The sequence below is a fragment of the Mauremys reevesii genome, linkage group 5, assembly GCF_016161935.1.
Source record: "Mauremys reevesii isolate NIE-2019 linkage group 5, ASM1616193v1, whole genome shotgun sequence".
Classification (NCBI taxonomy): domain Eukaryota; kingdom Metazoa; phylum Chordata; order Testudines; family Geoemydidae; genus Mauremys; species Mauremys reevesii.
In genome coordinates this window covers 53,566,318-53,588,984 of record NC_052627.1, presented here as the reverse complement: position 1 = coordinate 53,588,984, position 22,667 = coordinate 53,566,318, and the positions used below count along the sequence as shown (strand labels likewise).

General features: G+C 41.3%; 2 protein-coding genes across 5 annotated transcripts in view; one reads left to right on the top strand and one right to left on the bottom strand.

The window, feature by feature from the left end:
• The window catches only part of GAB1 (GRB2 associated binding protein 1), a 137,548-nt gene extending 121,978 nt beyond the window's left edge, over positions 1-15,570 (bottom strand). For 2 of the 4 annotated variants that reach the window (XM_039542278.1, XM_039542277.1), the window contains exon 1: positions 15,088-15,290. In XM_039542278.1, the coding sequence (XP_039398212.1) occupies positions 15,088-15,159 (72 nt within the window). In that variant the 5' untranslated portion in view covers positions 15,160-15,290. Of the gene's footprint in view, positions 1-15,087 lie in introns of all 4 variants that reach the window. The other 2 variants (XM_039542279.1, XM_039542280.1) reach the window with 2 other exon arrangements.
• On the top strand, positions 15,158-21,989 carry LOC120406145 (translation initiation factor IF-2-like). Its single transcript, XM_039540492.1, has 6 exons — positions 15,158-15,285; positions 15,525-16,031; positions 17,820-17,894; positions 20,384-20,475; positions 21,574-21,590; positions 21,700-21,989. Exons 1-6 carry the CDS (start codon positions 15,158-15,160, stop codon positions 21,829-21,831), a joined length of 951 nt encoding a protein of 316 aa, XP_039396426.1. The 3' UTR covers positions 21,832-21,989.
• The last annotated feature ends 678 nt before the right edge of the window (positions 21,990-22,667 follow it).

Sequence of the window (22,667 nt, the reverse complement as noted above, 5' to 3'; positions counted from 1 at the left end):
GATGCTCTGGTGCCAAGATAGGGATATGGGTTCCATCTATCGCCCCACCACAGTTAGGGAATCCCATTGCAGCAAAGCCATCCACTATGACCTGCACATTTCCCAGAGTCACAACCTTTTGTAGCAGCAGCTTAATGATTGTTTTGGCTACTTACATCACAGCAGCCCCCACAGTAAATTTGCCCATTCCAAATTGATTCCCGACTGACCGGTAGCTGTCTGGCATTGCAAGCTTCCAGAGGGCTATTGCCACTCGCTTCTCAACTGTGAGGGTTGCTCTCATCTTGGTATTCTGGCGTTTCAGGGCAGGGGAAAGCAGGTCACAAAGTTCCATGAAAGTGCCCTTACACATGCGAAAGTTTCGCAGCTACTGGGAATCATCCCACACCTGCAACACTATGCGGTCCCACCAGTCTGTGCTTGTTTCTCGGGCCCAAAATCGGCGTTCAATGGCTAGAACCTGCCCCATTACCAGCATAATCTCCAAAGCACAGGGGCCCAAGGTTTGAGAGAATTCTGTGTCCATGTCCTCATCACTCTCGTCGCTGCGCTGCCGTAGCCACCTCCTCCTCGACTGGTTTTGCAGGTCCCGGTTCAGCATTGACTGCACAAGAATGCGCGAGGTGTTTACAACGTCCATGATCGCTGTCTTGAGCTGAGCAGGGTCCATGCTTGCCGTGCTATGGCGTCTGCACAGTTCACCCAGGGAAAAAGGTGTGAAATGGTTCTCTGCTACTTGCACGGAGGGAGGGGTGAAGCTGTACACAGAACCACCCGCAACAATGTTTTTTGCCCCATCAGGCACTGGGATCTCAACCCAGAATTCCAATGGGCAGGGGAGACTGCGGCAACTATGGGATAGCTACCCACAGTGCAACACTCCGGAAATCGACACTAGCCTCGGTACATGGACGCACACCGCCGAATTAATGTGCTTAGTGTGGCCGCATGCACTCGACTTTATACAATCTGTTTTAAAAAAATGGTTTCTGTAAAATCGGAATAATCCTGTAGTGTTGACATACCCAGAGACTAATCTGCTTAAGAGTTAGGAAGCTCTGGAATGGAAAATGGGTGGATGGAAAGAGAAAGTTTATCTTCTTTTCCACCCCTCTTCCCTAACTGCTGGAATATGCTTCAACTTTGTGAGACACCTGCTAGATAGAGATGGATACAAAAGATACAGCCCATGAGCACAGTCCAGGAATAGAATCACATCACCATCCATCTTCCAAGCAGATGCTGAAAGCAGCAAAGCTTTTCACCTTTCCCCTTCCCTCACCACAAAGTCTTTTCTCTGTCTCTGTCCAGCGGTCATCTGGTAAATTTTTCAAGGCCTAGTTAAATACAGTATTACTGATTTTACTCGTTAAGCAAATGCAAGAATGTAAAATTCTGAAATTGAACAGGCAAAACAGAGGCCTTGTGTGTCAAGGCCAGATATGACTGTACTTTAACATTATTAGCACATAAGACTATTCAACATTATATAATCTCTTATTTACACAAACATTAAGGATTCTTTAGGCTCACCTCACTTGTAGAAGAGAGAGAGACAAGGTGAGTGAGGTAATATCTTTTACTGGATCAACTTCTTTTGGTGAGAGAGAGACACTTACACAGGAGTGCTCTTCAAGTGACCTGAAGAAGAGCTCCATGTAAACTCGAAAACTTGTCTCATCAGAAGAAGTTAGTCCAACGAAAGCTATTACCTCACCTTGTCTCTCTAAATTCCTGGGTCCAACATGGCTACAACAACACTGCACACAACAACAATTGTTACAGAGAGGCATTTGCTGATTCAAGCACAATTCTTATAACTCTTAGGCATCACAGAGCAGCCATTACTGACTGCTGATAGTCATCTGATAATGAAGAACTGCCAAAACTATTTTTCTTAGTACTGCCAAGTTTGCTATTTAGTTTCATTTCTGTACAAAGAGAAATACATTTTCACTGTATCATAACTAAGAACATGACATTACCATGACTTTGTACTTTAAGGACATTATTTCACTTTGAGTAACTAATCAACAGATTGCCAAATTTATCATGGTATTGTGAAAACAATCTGAACTAGAAATAATTGTTCAAAAATAGTCTACAACAATGTGTTAGTATATGTAAGAGTCCTTAGACACAAATAAATGCATTTATTGCTTTAAGAAAATTGTGTTTCCAATTAATAGCTTCATGATACATTTTCCAAGTGCTCCACTAAACTTTGAAACCTAGGAGCATTTCTCAGCTTAAAATGTTAATTTCCATTTTAGGAATGGATTGCTTTGGAAGAAAGGAGATGGGATGCGGATTGTCCCACATCTGCCTAAGTGAATCCTAAGAGAGATTGGCTTAAGCATGAGATTTTAAATACCCAATATTTTTAAGTATTTATTATATCTCTAGATTTTTTTTTAATCTACATATGTCAACCATCTCTTTAAATCCTGCTAGATTATTTTAATGACATCTTGTGGAAATGAGTTCCAGAATCTAATTATGTGGTGTCTGAAAAGGCAATTATTTTATCAGTTTTCAATATGCCTTTCAATTTCACTGTCTTCTTTTCTTTTACTATAAAACAGGGAGAATAGAAGTTCCCAATCCACCTTCTCATTCCCATTATTTTACATACTTTTATCATGTTCCCTCTTATTTGTCTCTTTTCTAAAGTAAACAATGTCAATCTTTTCAATCACTCTTACTATGAGAGTTTTTCCAATACCTTGATCATTATCAACATTCTTCTCTGTACCCCCTCTAATTCTACAATATCCTTTTTGAGAGGGGGTGGGCAGAACTCAACACAGTATTTTGGAGGAAGGCAAACTACTGGTCTCTGTGTATATATAATATTTTCCATATTATTCTCAATCCCATTCCTTATACCTCCTGGCAGTTTGTTTGCTTTTTTGACCAGAACTGTAAATCACCTCCTGAATGTTACTTATGTCCCAGGCCAATGGGGGCTTCAGGAAGGGCGGCCAGCACATCCCTTGGCCCGCGCCGCTTCCCGCAGCCTCCACTGGCCTGGCCAGTGGGAGCTGTGATCAGCCAAACCTACAGATGCAGCAGGTAAACAAACTGGCCCAGACCGCCACAGGGAATGAACAAGCGGCGGCCCGACTTTGAGAAGCACTGCTCTAGAACTAGCTGTTCCAAAACCATTTAAGCTACACCTCTACCCCAATATAACACGATCTGATATAACACAAATTCGGATATAACACAGTAAAGCAGTGCTCCAGGGGGAGGGGCTGCGCACTCCGGCAGATCAAAGCAAGTTTGATATAACGTGGTTTCACCTATAACAGTACGATTTTTTGGCTCCCGAGGACAGTGTTATATTGAGGTAGAGGTGTACTTAAAAAAATGCTGCTGTCCTACTTAAGAAAAATCTATGAGAAGACACAAATGTTGTAAAACCATAAAATCATGGATTAAATTTAAATGGCAACATTTGTCCTGTGCAGTTAGAGGCTCAGTGAATTCTTTCAGCAGATACATAAAGGGCAAAGGGTAATGTGAAGCTTACTGTTTTCAATTTAACACTTTTTACAGTTAATGCACAAATTACAAATCTGAAAGTTAAAAATCTACATTAAGGTCTATCTGTTCATTGCTCATTTAATAACTAATCCAAATATAATACCAACACAGAGTCACAAGATACAGAAAGTTTGTTTGTGGATGGAAGTTGGCTATTGTATTTGAATAACTTCCTGCATTCTTATCTCATTCCCCAAAACCACACACATGAATTCTTATCGTCAGCAATAAGAACCTACTGACAGCTACATGAGACTAATTTTTAAACAAAAATCTTTTAGACACTACACAAGTACAGATGTCAGACCTTTACAACAATGGAAAACTTAAAAAATTGTTTTGCTATAGAAAAAAATTCAAATTTGTGGAATTAGTTCCACCTCAGCTGGCCGGGCCAGTTCTAGGGTCCCACTATTTGGGGGTAAGTTGGTATTTGGGAACTTCTGAATGTCGCTATTTAAAAATAAACTTCCAGGAGCTATTTAGAAGTCTGAAAAATCAAAGATTTTAAGAGTAAAAAAAGTAATTTTTGGCTACAGTGTCAGTATTTTCCTGCTATTTATAATTTATATAAAAGATAAAACTCTCCAATCTGCTGCTGTTCCATTGGTCTGCTCTGGACATGGCTTAGAAATCTTCTGTGAGCACATGACCTGGTCCTGCAAACACTTACCTGTGCGCTTAACTTTATTACCATGAGTAATCTCTGAAATCAATGGGCCCACCCATGGTAGTAAAGTCAAGTAGGCTCATAAGTGTAAAACACTGGATAACTTTGACATATTTTGGCCTGACAATAATTTGGAGCACCCTGAAGATCGTTTGTGGGGGGAATGTCACCTCCCCCTCGGTAGCACCAAGCCTGTCTACTAGCGCAGAATACACCTTCTTACATCACTGAGATTCACTGCATTCCACTAGATGAGGAGACAATTCCACCATCACTCTGCCCCAAAGAGTTATGTTTGGAGGTGCATGGGAAACCAGCTTTAGTTTGTGACAGTCTTCACTACTGTAAAGGTGGGTTGCTCATTTGTTTGGGGTATTTTTTTTTTACAGCAAGATAAACACATGATACTTATCACACTATAAAATCCTAGTGGAGAGAAGGCACCTGCAGCTTTTACCATGAGGTAGCTAAGCGAGGTGAGAACTATACCTGCCCAGAGCTGATCTCATAGCAGGACTACAGTGCCTTATCTCTATTATGTTTTTGCAGCATGATATCCAATGTGTTAGTTAACTCGCAGTTTAAAAATAAAGAACAAAAACAAACCACCACCACCTTTCTTTTTAAAGCAGTGAAGATGAAGCTTTAGGTTAAGTCTACACTGCAATTAAAAGTCTGCAGCTGGCCTGTGCCAGTTGACACAGACCCAGGTTAAGGGGCTGTTTAATTGCAGTGGGCTCCAGCCTGAGCATCTAAAGCACAATTCAACAGCCCATTAGCCCGAGCCCCATGACCCTGAGGCAGCTGGCACAGGTCAGCCATGTTGGGGGGGGGGGGGTTTAATTGCAGTGTAGACGCTCCATAGACTCCACAAAAGAGCTATCAGAGGAGAGTGCGGAGCAGATATGGTCAATTAACACCCCCTCTGCCCATTCTGTCAACAAGTCGGTCTTTTCAAGATAAGACTTCCAAAAACATTTTCACTTATGACCAAAGATGGGCATTGAACCCAGATTTCCAGAAGTGGAAGAGCAGTACACCATCCCATCATGCCATTTACCAGGAGCACCACCACGCTCCCTGTTTTGTCAACCATTCTTCTACTGCCTTTTACATAGCCACATTACGATGTATATGCTTTTTTTTTTTTAAACGCACAAGTCACACTGGCCATAAGTAGCAGATTTTAGAAGGGCATATGATTACTCCATTAGTTCCATGTGTACTGACCACCAGGTTTTAATTGCTCCAAATTAACTAACTACCCTGGCAAAACCTGAGGTGCTAAAATGAAAGAAAAATATGACGCAACTGTTGAGTTGTTGGTTTAGTAACTGTAGCTAAGATATAAAGATGCAATTAGATGTATCCCTAACATCCACAATAATTTTTAAGAACTCACTTAATAGGTTTCCAAAACTGGAGACTTAAAATCAGAGTATATTCAAAATTAATCTGCTATTTCACTGAAAGCTAGTACAAAAGATTGTAACACTGGTATACCATGCTGAGAAACACTGACCATGCATTATCTGCAGATCTTGGATTAAACTGTAATTTATAAGGAGTAAATAATCCAGACAAATTTGGGGGAAAATAAATTGCAATAATCCAGCCAAGAATAAAAAAGAATTAAGAAAGAATCAAAATTAGCAATTAAGGATGAATCAGCATCCTCCTGAGACAACACTGTTTGTACTCTTGCTAGATTCCAAGATGATGATTTTTTTCTAAAGTAACATGGTAATCAAAAGAAAATGCTGGTTTAAACATACAAGTTTATAAACTTTAGGAGCTGGATTCCCTTTGTAAGGTCACAATCAAACTAGCAAATTCAACTGTACACACACACAGTAATTCACTCCTCACAAAGCATTGCGTACACAGAATTCAGAGCAATGAAATGTGCATTTTGAAGAAATGCCCTTCTGCAGATTGTACAAGTTAAAGTGCTTCTCTTGATAATTAGATGACTATTCATTACAGCAGACTGACTTTAAAGGGACACTGTTAGTTTAAAATAAGAAAATCATGTGACTATCTTTTTAAACTTACCATTGTCAAAACGTGCAAGACTACTATGAACGAAAGAGTAAAGAAAATTTTTCCTCTGTTTTTTTAGTTTGTTTGCTCTTTACATTTTCCACACTTTGTATCTACTGTTTCCCCTGCTAAATGCCTGACTGTAAAACAAAAACATGCTCTCCAGAGAGACACTCAGGGACAGTTGTAGTACTGAAAATATTTGACTTTTTTTTTTAAATTACTAGCTTTCAAGTTGACAGTGTCCCTTTAATCTCTACCACAGGCTTTTTGTCAAAGCAAAAACAATGAGAAAGATGTGTTATGGGTCTATGCTGAGAAAGAGACTATATTTGACTCTGATCATCTGACCCAATACAAAGACACACTTACAAAGACACACTTTAAAATTCAACAGTGAAGCTAGAAAACTAAAAAGCAGAAAGTGATCCAGCAATCACTTCAAGTCATAAATTTTTAATTGTTAAAAGTGCATTGTAAACAAGTTGCTGGCCTTTTTTTAAGCAGTAGGCTGATGAATGCAAAAGAAGAAAGCCAAAAAAAGGGTAGATCATACCCCTAGGAATTTCCTTCCCTAAAAGACTCTTTGTCAACTAAAGATGGGAAATGGCATTACTGGCTGTTTATGCTATCTAGGTATCATTTCAAAGGAACCCAAGATCGCAGCTCACTGACAATCAAGGACTATATAAGACAGGTAAGTGTTATGGTTTTATCCTGTTCTCCAAGCCATTTTCCTCTTCCCACGAACATCACTTCCATCTTACTTACATTTAATTTCAGCCAACTGCTTCCCTCACTCCTGCCCTGGAAAATATAGGTGGTGGGGATCTTTTTTCTATCTATCTGACATGAAAGGAATGCAGAACTAGACATCATATGCATATAACTGGAATTTAAATCTATTGCATTTTGTGATCTTCTCTAATGGTTTAACATATATGTTAACTAGGATGGGTGATAGGATTGTGCCTTGTGAGACCAGGGCCAGGTCTAAATTATGCTGGCATAGCTATGTCAGTCAAGAGAGTGAAAAAAACCTCACCCCCTACTGGGCACAGCTTTGCCAGCAAACCTCCTTGCCCCCACTCCCCCCCCCATAGATGCAGCTATGCAAACACAAAAGTGCTTCTCTCAGCATAACTAAAGTTGTTAGGGGAAGTAGTGTTACTATGCTGACAAAAAACCTCTTTCTGTCAGAATATGCTGTGTCTACACCAAAGGGCTCTGTGATATAACTATATCAGGAAAGCATTTGTAACGTAGACAAGACCTTTGTAAGTGAACATTCAAGGTGTAGGAACAACTGCTGTTCAGCACCTCAGAAGAAAAACTGATACCAGTAATATGCTATTCCATCCACTGCACAGAGCCCTCTGCTACCCCACACCCCGGGGGCCACAGGGAAGTGGTGCTGGCCACTTCTGAAAGAAGAGCGGGGCCCGCAGCGCCACAGGGGGCAATCCAGCAGGCCAGATCCAAAGCCCTGAGGGGCCAGATCCAGCTCATGGGCTGTAGTTTGCCCACCCCTGGGTTAGAGCCACACGAGGTGACTTAAGTTTCCTTCAGTGTTCAAGGACTTCTCTTCGTGTGAATAGGCTGAAATCTGTGCAGGGAGGTATAGATGTTGTTTTGCAGCCTCCAAGTCCTGGGATCCAGAAAGAGTCTCTTAGATCCACGCAATCTTATTCATTAAGTAAGGTAAGGCCTACCTACACACTGGGGTGAAGTCCTCGGTCTACTGAAGTCAATGGCAAAACTTCCATTGATTTGACTGCAGCAGAATTTCACCATGAAGTTGCAGCAATTTAACCAAATCTTTAAATCAGCAATTTAATTTGACCAGTGCAAGCCTCTAATGTAGGTACTAAAATCTGTCTAAACTTGGCTTGAATGAATTTAGTTTGTCAGTTACGTTACTAGTTGATTAGATTTTTGTCTAACCGGTTCTTATACTAGTAAGGTATAAAACATTAAGACTAACGGTATATGTCAGTGTATATTATATTACATAAAAACTGAAAGACTTTTCAATGGAGAAATATTGGTAGTAAGTGCTTTTCTATCTCAGCATACTTTGGACATATCTTCAGCTTACTTTGGACATCAATCTCACTCTCCTGACTCAGAAAGACACAAAGTATCTACAGTACACAGCACTGTGGCTTTATTTTGTGTACAAAACAACACAATTCTGTTTTATCCCCAAAGGAAATATTTGAAATTGTTACATTTAGTTTGCTTTCTTTTACAGACATCAAAATGCAACAGTCTGATTTTTCTACAGAGCATATGATAAAGGGAAGGAGGAGGAACAGGCCTTGGGGCTAGAATAGAAGTTTTTACATAGAAAGTATTTGACTATAGCTGGAATGTGGAAATGAGATTATTTGCTAAACTATATACAAAAAGAACATGTGTGATATTCACTGAAAAAAAGACAAGAATTTGAAGACAAAACAATGCATGACCTGAATTAAATCACAAATGGCAACTGAGAAAAGGTTGACATGAGATTGTAAAACAACCCTTTCCAAATTAGGGCTAACTGTTGAGTTTAACTCACCAAGTTGTGTCTGAATACGGCAGAGGTTAACAATTTAAGGTACTGGGAAGGGCTCATCTCATTTATTACCTTTTCTCTTTTCTCATATACAGTTCTCTAGAATCTTAAAGAAGCTTTGACATCTACAAGCGTTAAACATATAAGATGTACCAAAAATGTGAATGGAGGTTCATATGAAGAGACTGTATAGCAGCCACTTCCCAAAGCATATTGGTATAAGCGTGCACAGAACAAACATACACAAAGAGATAATGTACCAATGGACCGCCAAAGAGAATTTCAAATTATACAAGCATAAACAGCAAACAAAATACAAAAGCATAAATCTTCTGAGCCAGTTATCTTCTAGACATGTATATTAATGCCTGTATATTACACATATATATTCAAATAATCAAATATTTCTTTTTATAGGTGATACAGATTCTGGACTGACTTCAGCCTGAAACTGTATTTTATAGCAGAACACACATACATTTTGTAGGCTTATGTTGGAATTACATGCCTTATATTTTAAAAACACTACATAATGAGACAAATTAACTTCCACGTTACACTGCAATGCTGGGGCTCAATCCTGCACGGTGTTCAGCAACTCCTACAGGAGGAGGGGCAGGATCAAACCCAAAATATCAAAACATCTCAAAGAGTTACTAGATTACCTCAAAATTAATAAGTATAATGTGAATACTGATTTATGACATCAGTTGCAAATGAAGGGCTGCAAACTTACTCTGATCTCACTTCCTCTAATTCTACACTGGTTTAACTCCACTGACTTCAGTGGATTTGCTCCCAATTTTCACTGCAGCAACCATCAGAATAGGTTTTAAATTAATAGATGCATTCCAAAAATAAAAAGTTCTTCAGCCACTTTGGTTTATATCTTATCACAACTGTTATATGTACTTCCAAAACTTTTTTTCTGATGAAGAAGTGTTCTTAACTCCCAAATCTTTGGCCATCAAAGTACTACTTAAGATGGAAGACTAGGACTGATCACACAAATACCTAAAGAACTTCTGAGTAAGCCAATAAGAAGATCTTCCATTTCTACTGCCATCAGTACTTACAGTATCTTAGAGTAGCATTAGTAATTACTCCCGGGGGAATTCTGCGCCACTGCGCATGTACAGAATTAATGTCCGGCACAGAATTTTTTCACTGCAGAAAATACATCCTGAGAAATGATGCAGTTCTGCCTTTCACCCACCAGAACAGCGAGCAGCTGGCTGCATTCATCACAGTGCCCTGCCCGTGGAGCCAGGTTAGGACAGAGAGTGGGGCACACAGGGCTGCTGGGGGGAAATCACAGACTGTGGTTCAGAAGGACTAGTGGGGGGGGGGACAACAGACTGGGGTGCTGGCTCAGGAACTAGTGGGGTGACAGCACTGAGCCAGGGCTGAATGGAAGGGGTGCTGCAAGGCCACATTGGGAGGGCGGTTAGGGGGCTTCAGGGACACCTGGGAACAGGGCAAGATGTGCCTGACTGAATGGGAAAGGCTCGGGGTCAGCCAGGGTCTGCATGGGGGAGGCTCTCCAACTCACTAACAATCCCTCCTCTCTCCCCCCCGCCCGCAAAACCTGCTCCATACTTCTTCCATCCACACCCAACAACCTGCCAGGTTTTCTCCCAGGCTCCTTCCCTCTCCCCCATCTCCTCTATTACCCATGACTCCTGCGAGCCTTTCAACTGCTTCTGAGGGGTGCGGAAAATATGTTTCTGTATTGTAGTTTAATTACTCAAAGTTCTGTTTTAATATGCCTAGTAAATAATCTTTTTGTCAAAAAAAAAAATGGAATATTTTTTGTTGTTTGCATTGTTACAGACATCCTTGCTGACGGGTATTTTGAAATAAATTACCAAAATAATTGAAAATGGTATGATTATATTGACAAATAAAATAAGCAGAATTTTGCAGAATTACAAATATTATATGCAGAATTTTTAATTTTTGGTACAGAATTTTTAATTGTTTGGCACAGAATCCCCCAGGAGTAAGTAAGGTAATGCTTAATCATCCATCCAAGCTGCCTAAAATACAAGATGTTAAAACCAGAAATTGAACTGAGATACAAAGTCTGGTCTGGATCAAAACTGCCTGACTTATTTGTTTTATAGGCAAAATTTTAACTACTACAGAACAGCAAGCATTTTACTCAAACTGGGATGCATAAATTCTCACTTTAAAACAGCAGTAACTCACAATAAAAAAAATCTAAGCTAACAACTCCACATTGGATTTGAAATAACATAAAGCACCAAACACTGTATACAACTGGAGGCTCACTGGTATGTAAAAGTAAATATCAGGAAATGCAGCACAAAGATTTCTGATTTTCAGCATATTTAATTAAGGAGTTGCCACAGTGAACCCTAAATTTAGGAGCAATGGAGGGAAGTAAAACTGTCCTTTTAGCCATTAAACTAATGAAAAATTTAGTAATCCTTGCACAGTATTCATAAAGGTCCTCCCCTCACCCCACTCCACCCCCCAAACTGGCAATTCTCCGCCCCTACATCTAACTTGTCAACATATGGATATTTAAAATCCTCTATACTGCTACCAATACACAGGCTCCCCTGATGTGTGAACTGGCACACAAACAGAGAATCCGCAGCAAAACCACAGTTCAGCAGTAAAATGATGAAAGCTGAATTTTTAATCTTTAAAAAAATGGAGTTGAGGAAAATGTTCTTTGTGTGCTTTTAAAATTGAAGAAATGGGAAAGATAAAAATGAAGTGAACAAAAGTAGTTTCAAAAGACTTACCTTCCTCATTTTACAAAAGTTAAGAGTGGTCAGAGAGCAACACAAAGGAAAACAAAACGAACAGAGCTCAGCCTCCCTCCATCCCAACCAGGAACCAAATCCTACTTTACCTTATTCATACAAGTAGCAACTATCATAATTGACACAGGATTTAGACCCATTCTCTCTGACACTAGCTTCCTCCTATATGTTTAGCCCCTCTCCCCATTTTGCAGAACTTAAGCAGATGACTAAAAAGTACTTAATGCATGTTAAAGAAGTAAATAGAGGGGCTGAGAAATGCATCCCTCTAAAGCCACATCTACATCAGGAAGCTGGCCCACTGTTGACAACCGCTGTCAGCAGTGGGTTTGCCTGAATGAGCAATCATGCTCTTTACAATACCACTGAAAATGATTGTCCCATCTATGCCAGCAACTAGACTATTTCCAGTGCCAGTTCAAGTGAACCCACTGCTGATGACAATAGCTATAAGTAAGGAATTTAGTTTCCTAGCAAAGACGTGAACTAACAATAAAAACATTTCTGCTTTTTTATGGGGAAAGACACCTGCATCCAAGAAACTGATTTTCCATTCCTAAAACAGTTACTTCTTGTTAGGACTTCAAATGCTTGGAAATTGTCTTTAGTACAATGTCAGACTGTTTAAAAAAAAAAACCCTGAAAAACCCCATGGACCATATGTCTGTGCACTAGCTTCAAAGTGTTCTTTCTCACCCTCCCTAAAGCTTAGCACTAAAACCAGATTTAACATCTGCAATTTCAGATTTCCTATCTCCCTTCCCAGATGGACTCTTGGATTTGCCCCAACATTTGTGTGCATTAACTAACAAGGCATGAAGTTACAGTGTTCCATATATATGTGAAAAGTATGTGTTGCAAAAACATACTTTTCCAGTGAAAATTTATTCCTCTCTCTTCCTTCTGAGGAAGCCTTCTGAAATGTCACCAATATAAAATGCAGCTTTATATAACTTTTTATGCTGCTTCACAAAGATGTAGTTATTGTTAGGATAGACAAATCTGCATCAGTCATAGAGCACTTAGGTCCAACTCTGTGAATTTTTACTAACAGCCTTTTTATTTGGACAAAGAACCTTGATCATGATATCAAGGTTACAAACATGGACTTGAGAATCTTTTATCTAACAATTCACCAGGCACCACAGACAAGCAGAAGGAACCTTATTTTAACCTATCCCTTAAACAGCCCCTCCTCTTCTGTTGCTGTTGTGTCAGCTAATATGGTTGTAGGATTTAAATTTATGGCTTTCTGTCCTACAGTCTAGACAAGAGTGGTACCAACTAAGCTACAGTAAAGTTACTGGAAGCTTGCCCTTACCCCCTACATGCCATCTTCATTCTATACAGGTTCAAAAAGCAGATCTTTAAGTGATATTAACTGAAAACACAGGGATGACTACTTTTCAGGGCGGACCAGTTAAAGGAACACTATTGTGTAACATATGATCCTATATTATAAAGAAGGGTATAATCATTAAAATATCTCAAGTGATCTTTTCATTAACTTAATTTTTTAAACAGTTAACTCAACCAGCATTTTTATAATAATATGTAACTTACATCAACTCAAAGTGAGATTTATGTTTTTTTAATGCCAATGAAAACTGTTTCGAGCCTACTTTAGATCAAACAGAGTTTCTGTTGGACAGTAGGATTAAGATGGCAGATCCCCGAGAAGGACAACAGTCCCACTGACTGGAGAGTCTGAAATGTATGTATGCTTATACAGTTATAATACCTTAGACAGCTAAATAAGTATTTATTATTCACTGGAGTTTTCTTCTAATGCAATGTGCATTATTTTAATTTAGCAGTGCAGCCACTAATTCATTCAAAAAAACACCTCAATAATATGGAAAAGTCCAACCTCTCGAGTAAGGTTATCTATGATTTACTGTATCAAGTTCTTAACTGTTAATAACCTCTTCCATCAAGAGACAGCAAAATTGTGTGCGACTTTACTTTTCCTGTAGAAAACTAGTCAAACTTAAAAGATTAGATCACTTGATACCTCAATCACTGCCACTGTACTAATTATACTATACTTTTACCAGTGCCCTAACAGTTCAAAAAAAATGAATACCTATATAGACCCAGTGCCCAATTCTGTAGGAAAGATATAAAGGTTTTATACACCACCACAATATTCTCATTGAAAGTCTGATCCTGCAATACTATAGTCAATGGGACTTTTACCATTCACTCCAATAGGACAGGACTGGGGCCTGAAATAGCTTTTATCTTAAAACACAGGGAAGTCTTGTTTAACAAACTCCTTGTAATTTAAAAACTCAATGACAGCAACTAAAGTTCACTTCTCTCTTTCCTCTTTGGAAAGTGGTCATGAAGACATCAATAAAAAGAAATATTGTGCCATGACAAGCTGTGTTTGCTGATTCTCAAGTAGTCTGTCTGCTTCAATAAGAGTGGCACCTTCAAAGTTCATCTTCTATTTAAATGAAACCTAAAAATGCCTAAGTGAAGAAATAGCATCTTGTACCAATTATACAGATACCATGCAAGCCACTTTGGTGCCATGGGAAGGACCTCAAGAAAGATCACTTCTGGCACCATGCATCCATCCTACGTGACTTGACAGCGTCTCCGAAAGCCTATAGAGCTACGACAGCATTGCTGGTCCTGTGTCAAGAAATTCGCCCTCTCAGCAAACAAGCACCATTTTCATGCAACTTAAATGTCATCTCTGCTACAGTCTGTTAGAATATTTACTTATGAGCAACAGCAGAATTCTATAAAAAAGAAACATTGTTTTTCTTTTCTTTTCAATATGTAAGCCAGGAGTTCTGAAGGTGAAAAGGTTCCCTCATGTGAGCTGTACTCAGGAGGGGAGTAAAAGTGCTTCCCAGATACCTGTAGGAAAGATCACTGTTGCACAAAGTTGCAATTGCCCTGTAAAGAACAACTTTCTATTTGCAATATCTACCGATGAACTAGGGTTTTATCTTCCTCCAGCCCCACTGAGTGAGCTGTACAGTGGCTCTAGGAAAAGACTAGCCAGTGTTTACATTTAAAAGACATAACTTGAGAGGATCTAAAGGGAACAACTCCGCCCCTCGCTCCCTTAGCAAGGCAATAAAACCAAGATAAAAGATCTGGCCGCTCAGGGTCCTTTCCTAACTGACATCAAACTGAACTGCGTACTTGGCAGTAAAGAAAGAAAGAAAGAAAGAAAGGTGTGAAAGCCAAAGGAGCTGTGCGGTGCCAGCCGACAGAAAGTCTCTGTTGTCAACACAGTAACTCCACCATGCTACAAGAGGGCAGAGAGAGGAGAGCAGCGGGCAGGGAAGGAGCGAGCGCAGCGGGGCAAGGTGCCGGGCGGGGAGGAAGGAGAACCAGGCAGAGAGGGACGAAGGCAGCCGGGACGGGAGAGCGAGGCAGGGCGAGGAGGGGGAGGGACGCCAGCCAGCCCAGGGGATACGCCGTACGGTGAATGCACTCACGTATCGCTTCAACTTCTTCTCCGGCGGGGACTTTCGGAGCCAGCCCGAGCAAACCACCTCCCCGCCGCTCATGGTTGCGCCGCCTTCCCGCTGGGGGGATTCCTCTGTCCGTAGCAGCGGCGCGGCCGGGCCGGGCCGGGCCGAGAGAGCCCCAGAGACACAGCAGCAGCCGCACCGCGCCCGCTCCGGCCTCCTCCGGCTCTGGGGAGAGGGGAGGAGGCGGACGGGGGGAGGGAACGAAGGAGGGGGGTGTCTCCCACACAAACAGCCCGAGCCGGGGGAGCGGAGGCAGCGGAGTGGGAAGCGGGACGGAGGGGGCGGCTCTCCCCCTCCGGCCACGGAGTCACACAAACAGCAGGCAGAGGAGCAGCGGCCGCCGCCCCGCCTGGGCCACCGCAACTTCAACGCCCGTGTCCCGGGGAGCAACCCCGCCGCAGCGCTGCCAGGCTCGCTCCTGCGGGCTGCCGCAAGAGCCGCCTCGCGCGGCGGGGACTAGCTGCAGCTTCCGCGCGAGGACGGACCGCGGGGGCTTCCCTTGCTGCTCTCCCTCTGCTGCCTGCCTGGCAAATCTCAGCGCCGCTGCCTAGCGCGGCTCCTTCCTCCTCCCCAGCTGCTGCTGCGCTGGGAGGGGGCGGGAATCGCCCGGGCAGCGCTCGTGTCCCTGGCTTCCCCCTCCCGGCTGGGCTGGAACGTGGAGCCCGGCAAAGTTCCACCCCGGCAACGCTGGGACTTGAGAGGGGCGGGAGGGCTGGAATCCTGCTCCCAGCAGAGTTCGACCGAGCGAACGCAGAGATTAGAAGGGGAGGGGGAGCCTCAGCGACTACTGGGCACGGACAGGAGGAGGGGTCCCTCCCTCTTAGCTCGGGGGGAGGGATCTGCCCTGGTATTCAAGTGTCCTGCCTCTCCAGCCCCGTCTTCTACCGTCACCATCGGCCTTTGCTGCTGTCAGTTGAACACGGTTTCCCCACCCCTTACCCTTTCCCTTCCTCCCCACCGGCGGCCTCTGCGGCCCGCCTCGCCCTCCCCGTCCACAGTGGAGGAGCTGAGACTTTCTCTGAAACTCAGCCAGAGCCTTTTCCAACAACAAGGGCAGGGAGGAGGAAGGAAGGTTGTTGGGCTTGGGAGAGGGATCCTGGGATCTGTAGTTCGGAGGATGGTACAGCCTATGTCCGCTCTACGGGCAGCCTGGTAAGGGGAACTACAGGGGTGGATGCATAGCTGCAAAAGGAGGTGAAGTTGGAGGAGGCCCGAGAGAGAAACTAGAGAGGGTGAGAAACTTTCTTCTTGGAAAAGTCTCCTGCGTGAACGTTGTCCATTTAAAGCAAAGCCCAAGAAGTTTTCTGGAAAGTGTGTGTTGTTGTGGGGGTTTGTGGTTGGTTGTTTTTTTACAAACATGGATTTTAGAAGTTTGATTTTGCAGGCGCAGAACAGTACCTGGAAGCTCAAGGAAATAGAGTTGTCTTTTGCTTTGGAGGGGACATCTTAAGTGCAGGCTTGTCAAGTTACGGCTATTTGAATAAAAGCTATAAAAAAAACCCAATGAAATGTTGCCTATCTCTTTTAAACACACAGAAAAATCCTTCACTGCTATAACAAGAAATTATAAAAACTGCATTGAATTTAACCCAACGGGAGGCTCCTCCTAGCAAATCTGAAACTGTCCTGAGAACGATGTAAATATGAGTTAGCATGTGACAGTGGTACGAATTAAAATTAGGTGGAAGAGTATCAGAAGGATTTTAAGTGTCTCTCTGAAATAAATATATACAAACAAACAAACGCCTTCCTCCCAATAGGGAGAGAGACTTCCTAAAAACAAAACACATTCTACATGAGAAAGTCTTCCATCAAAAGAGGAAATTTTCAAGATTTGCTGTTTTATTTATGCATAACATTTCTCATGATGACTTTAAATTTGTTTTTTAAAAATCGAAATATCCCATAAAATGTATTTTAGGAGCAACTCTATCAGTTTTTTAAATAAGTGAATAAACAGGTATACTTGGTAATATCGGTTGGTAGTACCAAGGTTTGTGCACACACACACACAAAAATATTTAATGCTTTTTAGATGGCTTACTTAAATCTGTCTGTAGGACCAGTTAGTTGCAGTGTAGGAAAGGGTCAGTTCAATTTGTTGCTGTTTTTTAACAGTAGTGTGCTACAACAGATAAATAGTCCCCCTAGTGTGCCATTGCTGTAGAAAGCAATTGTGATATTTGTTGTGATTCACTGAGGCATATTGTATTTAAGTTACAAAATAGCATATGAAGGATTTCCACAGAGCTGCTTACAGAAGTAGCAGAAAGACAAAGGGTGAAATTCTTTCCCCATTTAAGTCAATGAGAGTTTTATCTTTGACCTCAGCGGAGCCAGGATTTCACCCTAAATTTTTACATCTAGCTAGGGTGACCAGACGGCCTGATAAAATCGGGACTGTCCCAATATGTAGGCGTTTGTCCCGATATTTTGCACTCCTGGTTTTTTTTTGTTTTGCTCTGCTGGTGGAACTCCCTGCTCCCCCCCCCCCTCCCATGTGTTGCAATATTTTCTTCATGTCATCTGGTCACCCTACATCTAGCCCTTCTCTAAAATGCTCATAGTTGTGCTTTTAAAATATGTGAAACATTAACAAATATTATGCAATGAAAACTCATCTAGATCCAGCGGATTTTAACATAATTTTAAAAAAGAAAATAACTGAACACTTGTTTTTACCCAATCTCCTCTAGAGCTGAAATCCTCCTCACCTGCTTTGCACAAATAGCCCTTTCATCCACCTCAGTGGGACTACATGAGAGAATAAAGTGAGCAAGTAGCTTTTTATGTATCGTTTATAGAGTTGAACTCAAATCCTAATATTGGGTTTGGGTTTAAGATTGCTGTTTTGGTTCAGCCCATTATAAAGGTGTTGTCCAAGAATCCCAAAATTCTAAAATAATTTCCTAGTGAAAACTGAAAAGATCATAAGATATGCAGGCTTCTTTAAATACCTTGAAAGTGAACTCAGTATTGTGAGTTAGCCAGTGTGTAAAGGCCAGATGTGTTTAACTGAGTTTATCAAAAAATACCCTTACACATTAGGAGGATATAACAGTATATACTTCCTAAGGATGAAATTTATTCACCTCTGTACAGAGGATCAGACTAACACCTATGTATAGGACACTACCAAATTCACAGTTATGAAAAATGTGTCATGGACCATGAAATCTGGTCTTTTGTGTGCTTTTACCCTATACTATAGAGATTTTCATGGGGGAGAGCAGCATTTCTCAAATTGGGGGTTCTGACCCAAAATTGAGTTGCAGGGTTATTTTAGGGGGGCTGCAGTATGGTCATCCTTACTTCTGCGCTGCCTTCAGAGCAGGATGGCCGGAGAGCAGTGGCTGGTGGCCGGGCGCCCAGCTCTGAAGGCAGCATCCCGCCAGCAGCAGCACAGAAGTAAAGGAGGCAGTACCTTACCATGCCACCCTTACTTCTGCACTGCTGCCTGCAGAGCTGGGCGGCAGGAGAGTGGCAGTACTGACTGAGGGCCCAGCTCTGCAGGCAGTAGCACAGAAGTAAGGGTGGCAATACCACACCATGCCATCCTTCCTTCTGCACTGCTGCTGGCAGCAACTCTGCCTTCAGGGCTGGGCTTCTCTGCCGCTCTCCTGCTGCCGAGCTCTGAAAGCAGCACCGCTGCCAGCAGCAGCACAGAAGTAAAGGTATCAATACCATAACCCCCCTACAATAACCTTTGCAATCCCCCCACAACTCCTTTTTGGGTCAGGAGCCCTACAATTACAACACTGTGAAATTTCAGATGTAAATAGTTGAAATCGTGACATTTACAATTTTAAAAATCCTGTCTCCAAAATGGACCATGAATTTGGTAGGGCCTACCTATGTATCATTTAAGTCCCACTTAACCCCTATTTTGGGGTCTTAATATTTTGAAGAACTCCAAAATCCAGTTGGGTCAAGCAGTCTGTGGATGATACAACTAAGCAAGTTATCTGCCCCAAAGGAGCAAAAGTGGTCGTGGTTTCAAATTACAACTGATCCTATAAATGTAAAATTTGCATTAGAAACATGTAGGGTCCTGCACTGGTTTGCTCTAACATTTCAGAAACAATACATTTTCTTAAAAGGAACCACAATCCAGAGAAGTATTTTTTGTTCATATAGTGATCAAACATAGCAGTAGAGAGATCTGGGAAAAGAAATTAAAAGTTAATACTGGGGATGGCACATGGCAAGAAAATAATGACAATATAATAAAACTTACTGCACAAATTATTATGTCTTACCACTGTACAGAAAGGCATAAAAACTGGACACAACAATGGCTTGCTGGATTGTTGTATTTAAGAAAATGTAAAACACGCAGGGATTTTCAAATGTTTTCCATCGGGTAGACCATATCTTATTAGAGATAGTATCTTACTGTCTGATCTCCCTTTCTGTTTATGATCATGTGGCTCACCTCTCTTCCCACTCTCATGGATCACCCATGTATAATTACATGAAATTTCTTGGCAAGTACATCAATCACCTACAATAATATTAAGATAGATACAAATACATGCAATACAATCTTTTAATACAGTTTAGCATCTGGAAACAACTAGAGCCAATACCATGTAAACAGCTGAGTCACTTTGGGAACCTCTGTATGAGGGCAAACCAAAGAGTTGAAGAGCATTGATGAGGTGCATTGGCAGCTCCATAGTTAAGATTTAGTTTTAGGATTTGTCCACATGGAGAAATTGATAAGCATAGCTATAGTGGAATAATTATTCCCCTACCCCCATGTGGACACACTATTTTGGAATAAGGTCACATTTATTCCAAAATAGCATCTACATGGAGGAGTTATACCAGCGTAGCTATAGTGAAATAATATTCCACTACAACTGTGCTACTCAGTTTCTCCAAGTAGACAAGCCCTCAAACTTAAATAAAGTAGGATTTAATCACCTTAAATTATCATTAAACAACACAAAGGTCTTTACCAAAGCTGTCTCATTTAAACAAAGGTAGAAAACAAGTTTTTTAGCTAGTTTTTCATATTACACTAAGTTGTACTTTGAAAATTCTAGGTAATTTAAATTCCGTCTTTTCTGAAGTGTCCTTAAAATATGGTCTGCCCATGAAGGGCAGGACCAGTGAGGATACAGAATATTCTGGCAAGGTTGCTACTCAGCCATTGGGCCACACTGTCATTGATCTGATGGACTTGTAGAACTATTAACATATGTATGTGAGCAGTGGCACTTGGACACCTTCTTCACCCACTTTCTCCTTGCAGGTCATTACTGAACAAATGTGCTGTGACAGATGCTGCTTGGGGAGAAAGACCTGCTTTGATGTGCACCATGGAGGATTGTGTTCCTATGCTAGGTCAGTGGTTAAGGCAAAGAGTTTTTCTTGCTTTTGACCCCTGCTTCTGTTATATCCCAAAAAAGATGAACAGTCTGCATAATGGGCAATTTAATTAACCTATCAACTCACCGATAGTCAATATTTCTCACTATGATATTTGTTGACTTATTTAGCATGTAAAATTACTGAGTTCTGGATTGACCTGACTACTTTTCTGGTAATAGTATGAGAACAACTCATTGTCTTGGGCGGAAGGGAAGAGAAGGGAAGGGGCTGGGGGCTAGCCTCCCCCAATGGCCAGTTCATCCACAACCCATGAGTTCAAGATCAGGTTTTTTTTTATTTTTCTCCATTAATTTTCTATTCAAATGGTTTAGCAATTCTTCTGTTGCATAACCTTACCACAGACCTTAAGGTCATCATCGTGTTCCTTATCACATGAAAAGCTAGACTGTATCTTTATCTTGACTGTATCTGTTTCACATTGCAAGCTGTCATGTTGCTGAAATTCTTGATGCGGATCTTTAAAACATCTGTATGTCTTACATTATATTTTAGAAAATTACTTGTACATAAATATGGAGAAAGAGGTTTGCAAAATTAATGAAAGTCAGATACATTGTGTCAGGTTATACACCAAACCCCATGTTTAGGTATTTATATTTCTCCAGTGAAACAGTGCAAAAAAACAGATTATTTTAGGCATGAAAAAAATGCTACATGTAGGTATGTTCTCACCTTAGATATTTTTCATCTAAGTTCAGAAATCTTCTCAGGTGAATTTCATATATGAAAAAATTCCTCGGTTAGTTTTGGTGACTTAAACAACCCAGTGTTTTTCAGATTCCCAATAATTTAGATTGTCTGACAAAAAGATTGAGTAAGGAGTAATACAAAACAGACGTTTCAGTGAGACATGACTTCATGTTCATGGACTTCAGGATTGTTTACTGGTTGTTCATTTACATTCTATCCTTTTATATCATTCTTTTTATTTTGTGTTGGTGTTATGGGCAAATAAAGAGAAGGGTACAATGTAGCACTTATATAAACAGGCACAATTTTCATTCCAGTATTGGTGAAATGTTTAATAAGTTTTTTTTATGATTTTTGTAGGAGATTCTCCTTCTCAGGTATGAAGCGGAAATTTACAGGTAAATACTTGCTCAGCCCTCTGATTTATGTCAGCAGGATTTGGTTTACACCCTGATTTCATGCAAGGGAATTCCCCTTCTCTTCCAGATAAAGCAATGGAGAAGGAACAGTAAGTTTGCTAGCCAGTCTTGTAGAAACTCCCTCCAGACTATACAGTCATTAACATATGCAGAAATAAATCAGCAGGATGTTCCCGCTCCCCGCCCCCCAAGACAATAGCTTTGCACCTGTTGAAGACTTATGAAATTGGGCAGATTTTTCTTTTTCTCTCACTGTAAGCATTTTATAAAGCAGGCACAGTGGAAAATCAATGATCCAAACCAAACTGAAATGTGTGCTGTAGTGCTTGACTTGGTCATGTAACTGCTTGAAATTAAAAGTATTATAGGGATAACTTTGTGTTCTAGTGGCAGTGCAATGCACAGTCATGTAAGAGATCAATATTTAGGCACCTAAGTCCCCATTGTGGGTATCACTTGATCCACAAAACCCCTGCTTGGCTGCTGCCTAACACTATAGGTGCCTAAATTCACTTGGTGCCTATGTTTTTGCTGTAAAAGTTCCCTAGGTACCTAAGTTTCTGCTACCAAGCATGCACAATGCTGCCTTTCTCTAGACACCCATATGCCTGTCTCACACCGAAGCTCCAGTGCAGTCCTCAAACCAGGAGAAGACAGACATTCCTCTGCCTGATCTGCTAGGTGTGCTCTGAGCATGCCTCACTCCACACAAACTGGTCAGGAGAGAGGAGTCCTCCCTTTAGCCCACTGTTTAAGGTATTCACTCAGGAAGTGGGAGACCCTGGCTGAGTTTCCTCCTCTGCTTTATGAGAAGGGATTTGAACATAGGTGCTTCACCACTTAGGGGAGTGTCCAAACCACTGGGCTATGGGACATTCTGATGCAGGGCTTTCTCCATAGCTCTTGTTGAAGCTGCTCCACTTTAGTTAAATCATTCAGTATTAAATGGGCCAGAGAAAGAATGAAAATCACTCTATAGTCCAACAGTTAGGGTGCTCACCTTAAAGGTGGAGAACCCCTGTTCAAATCCCTTAT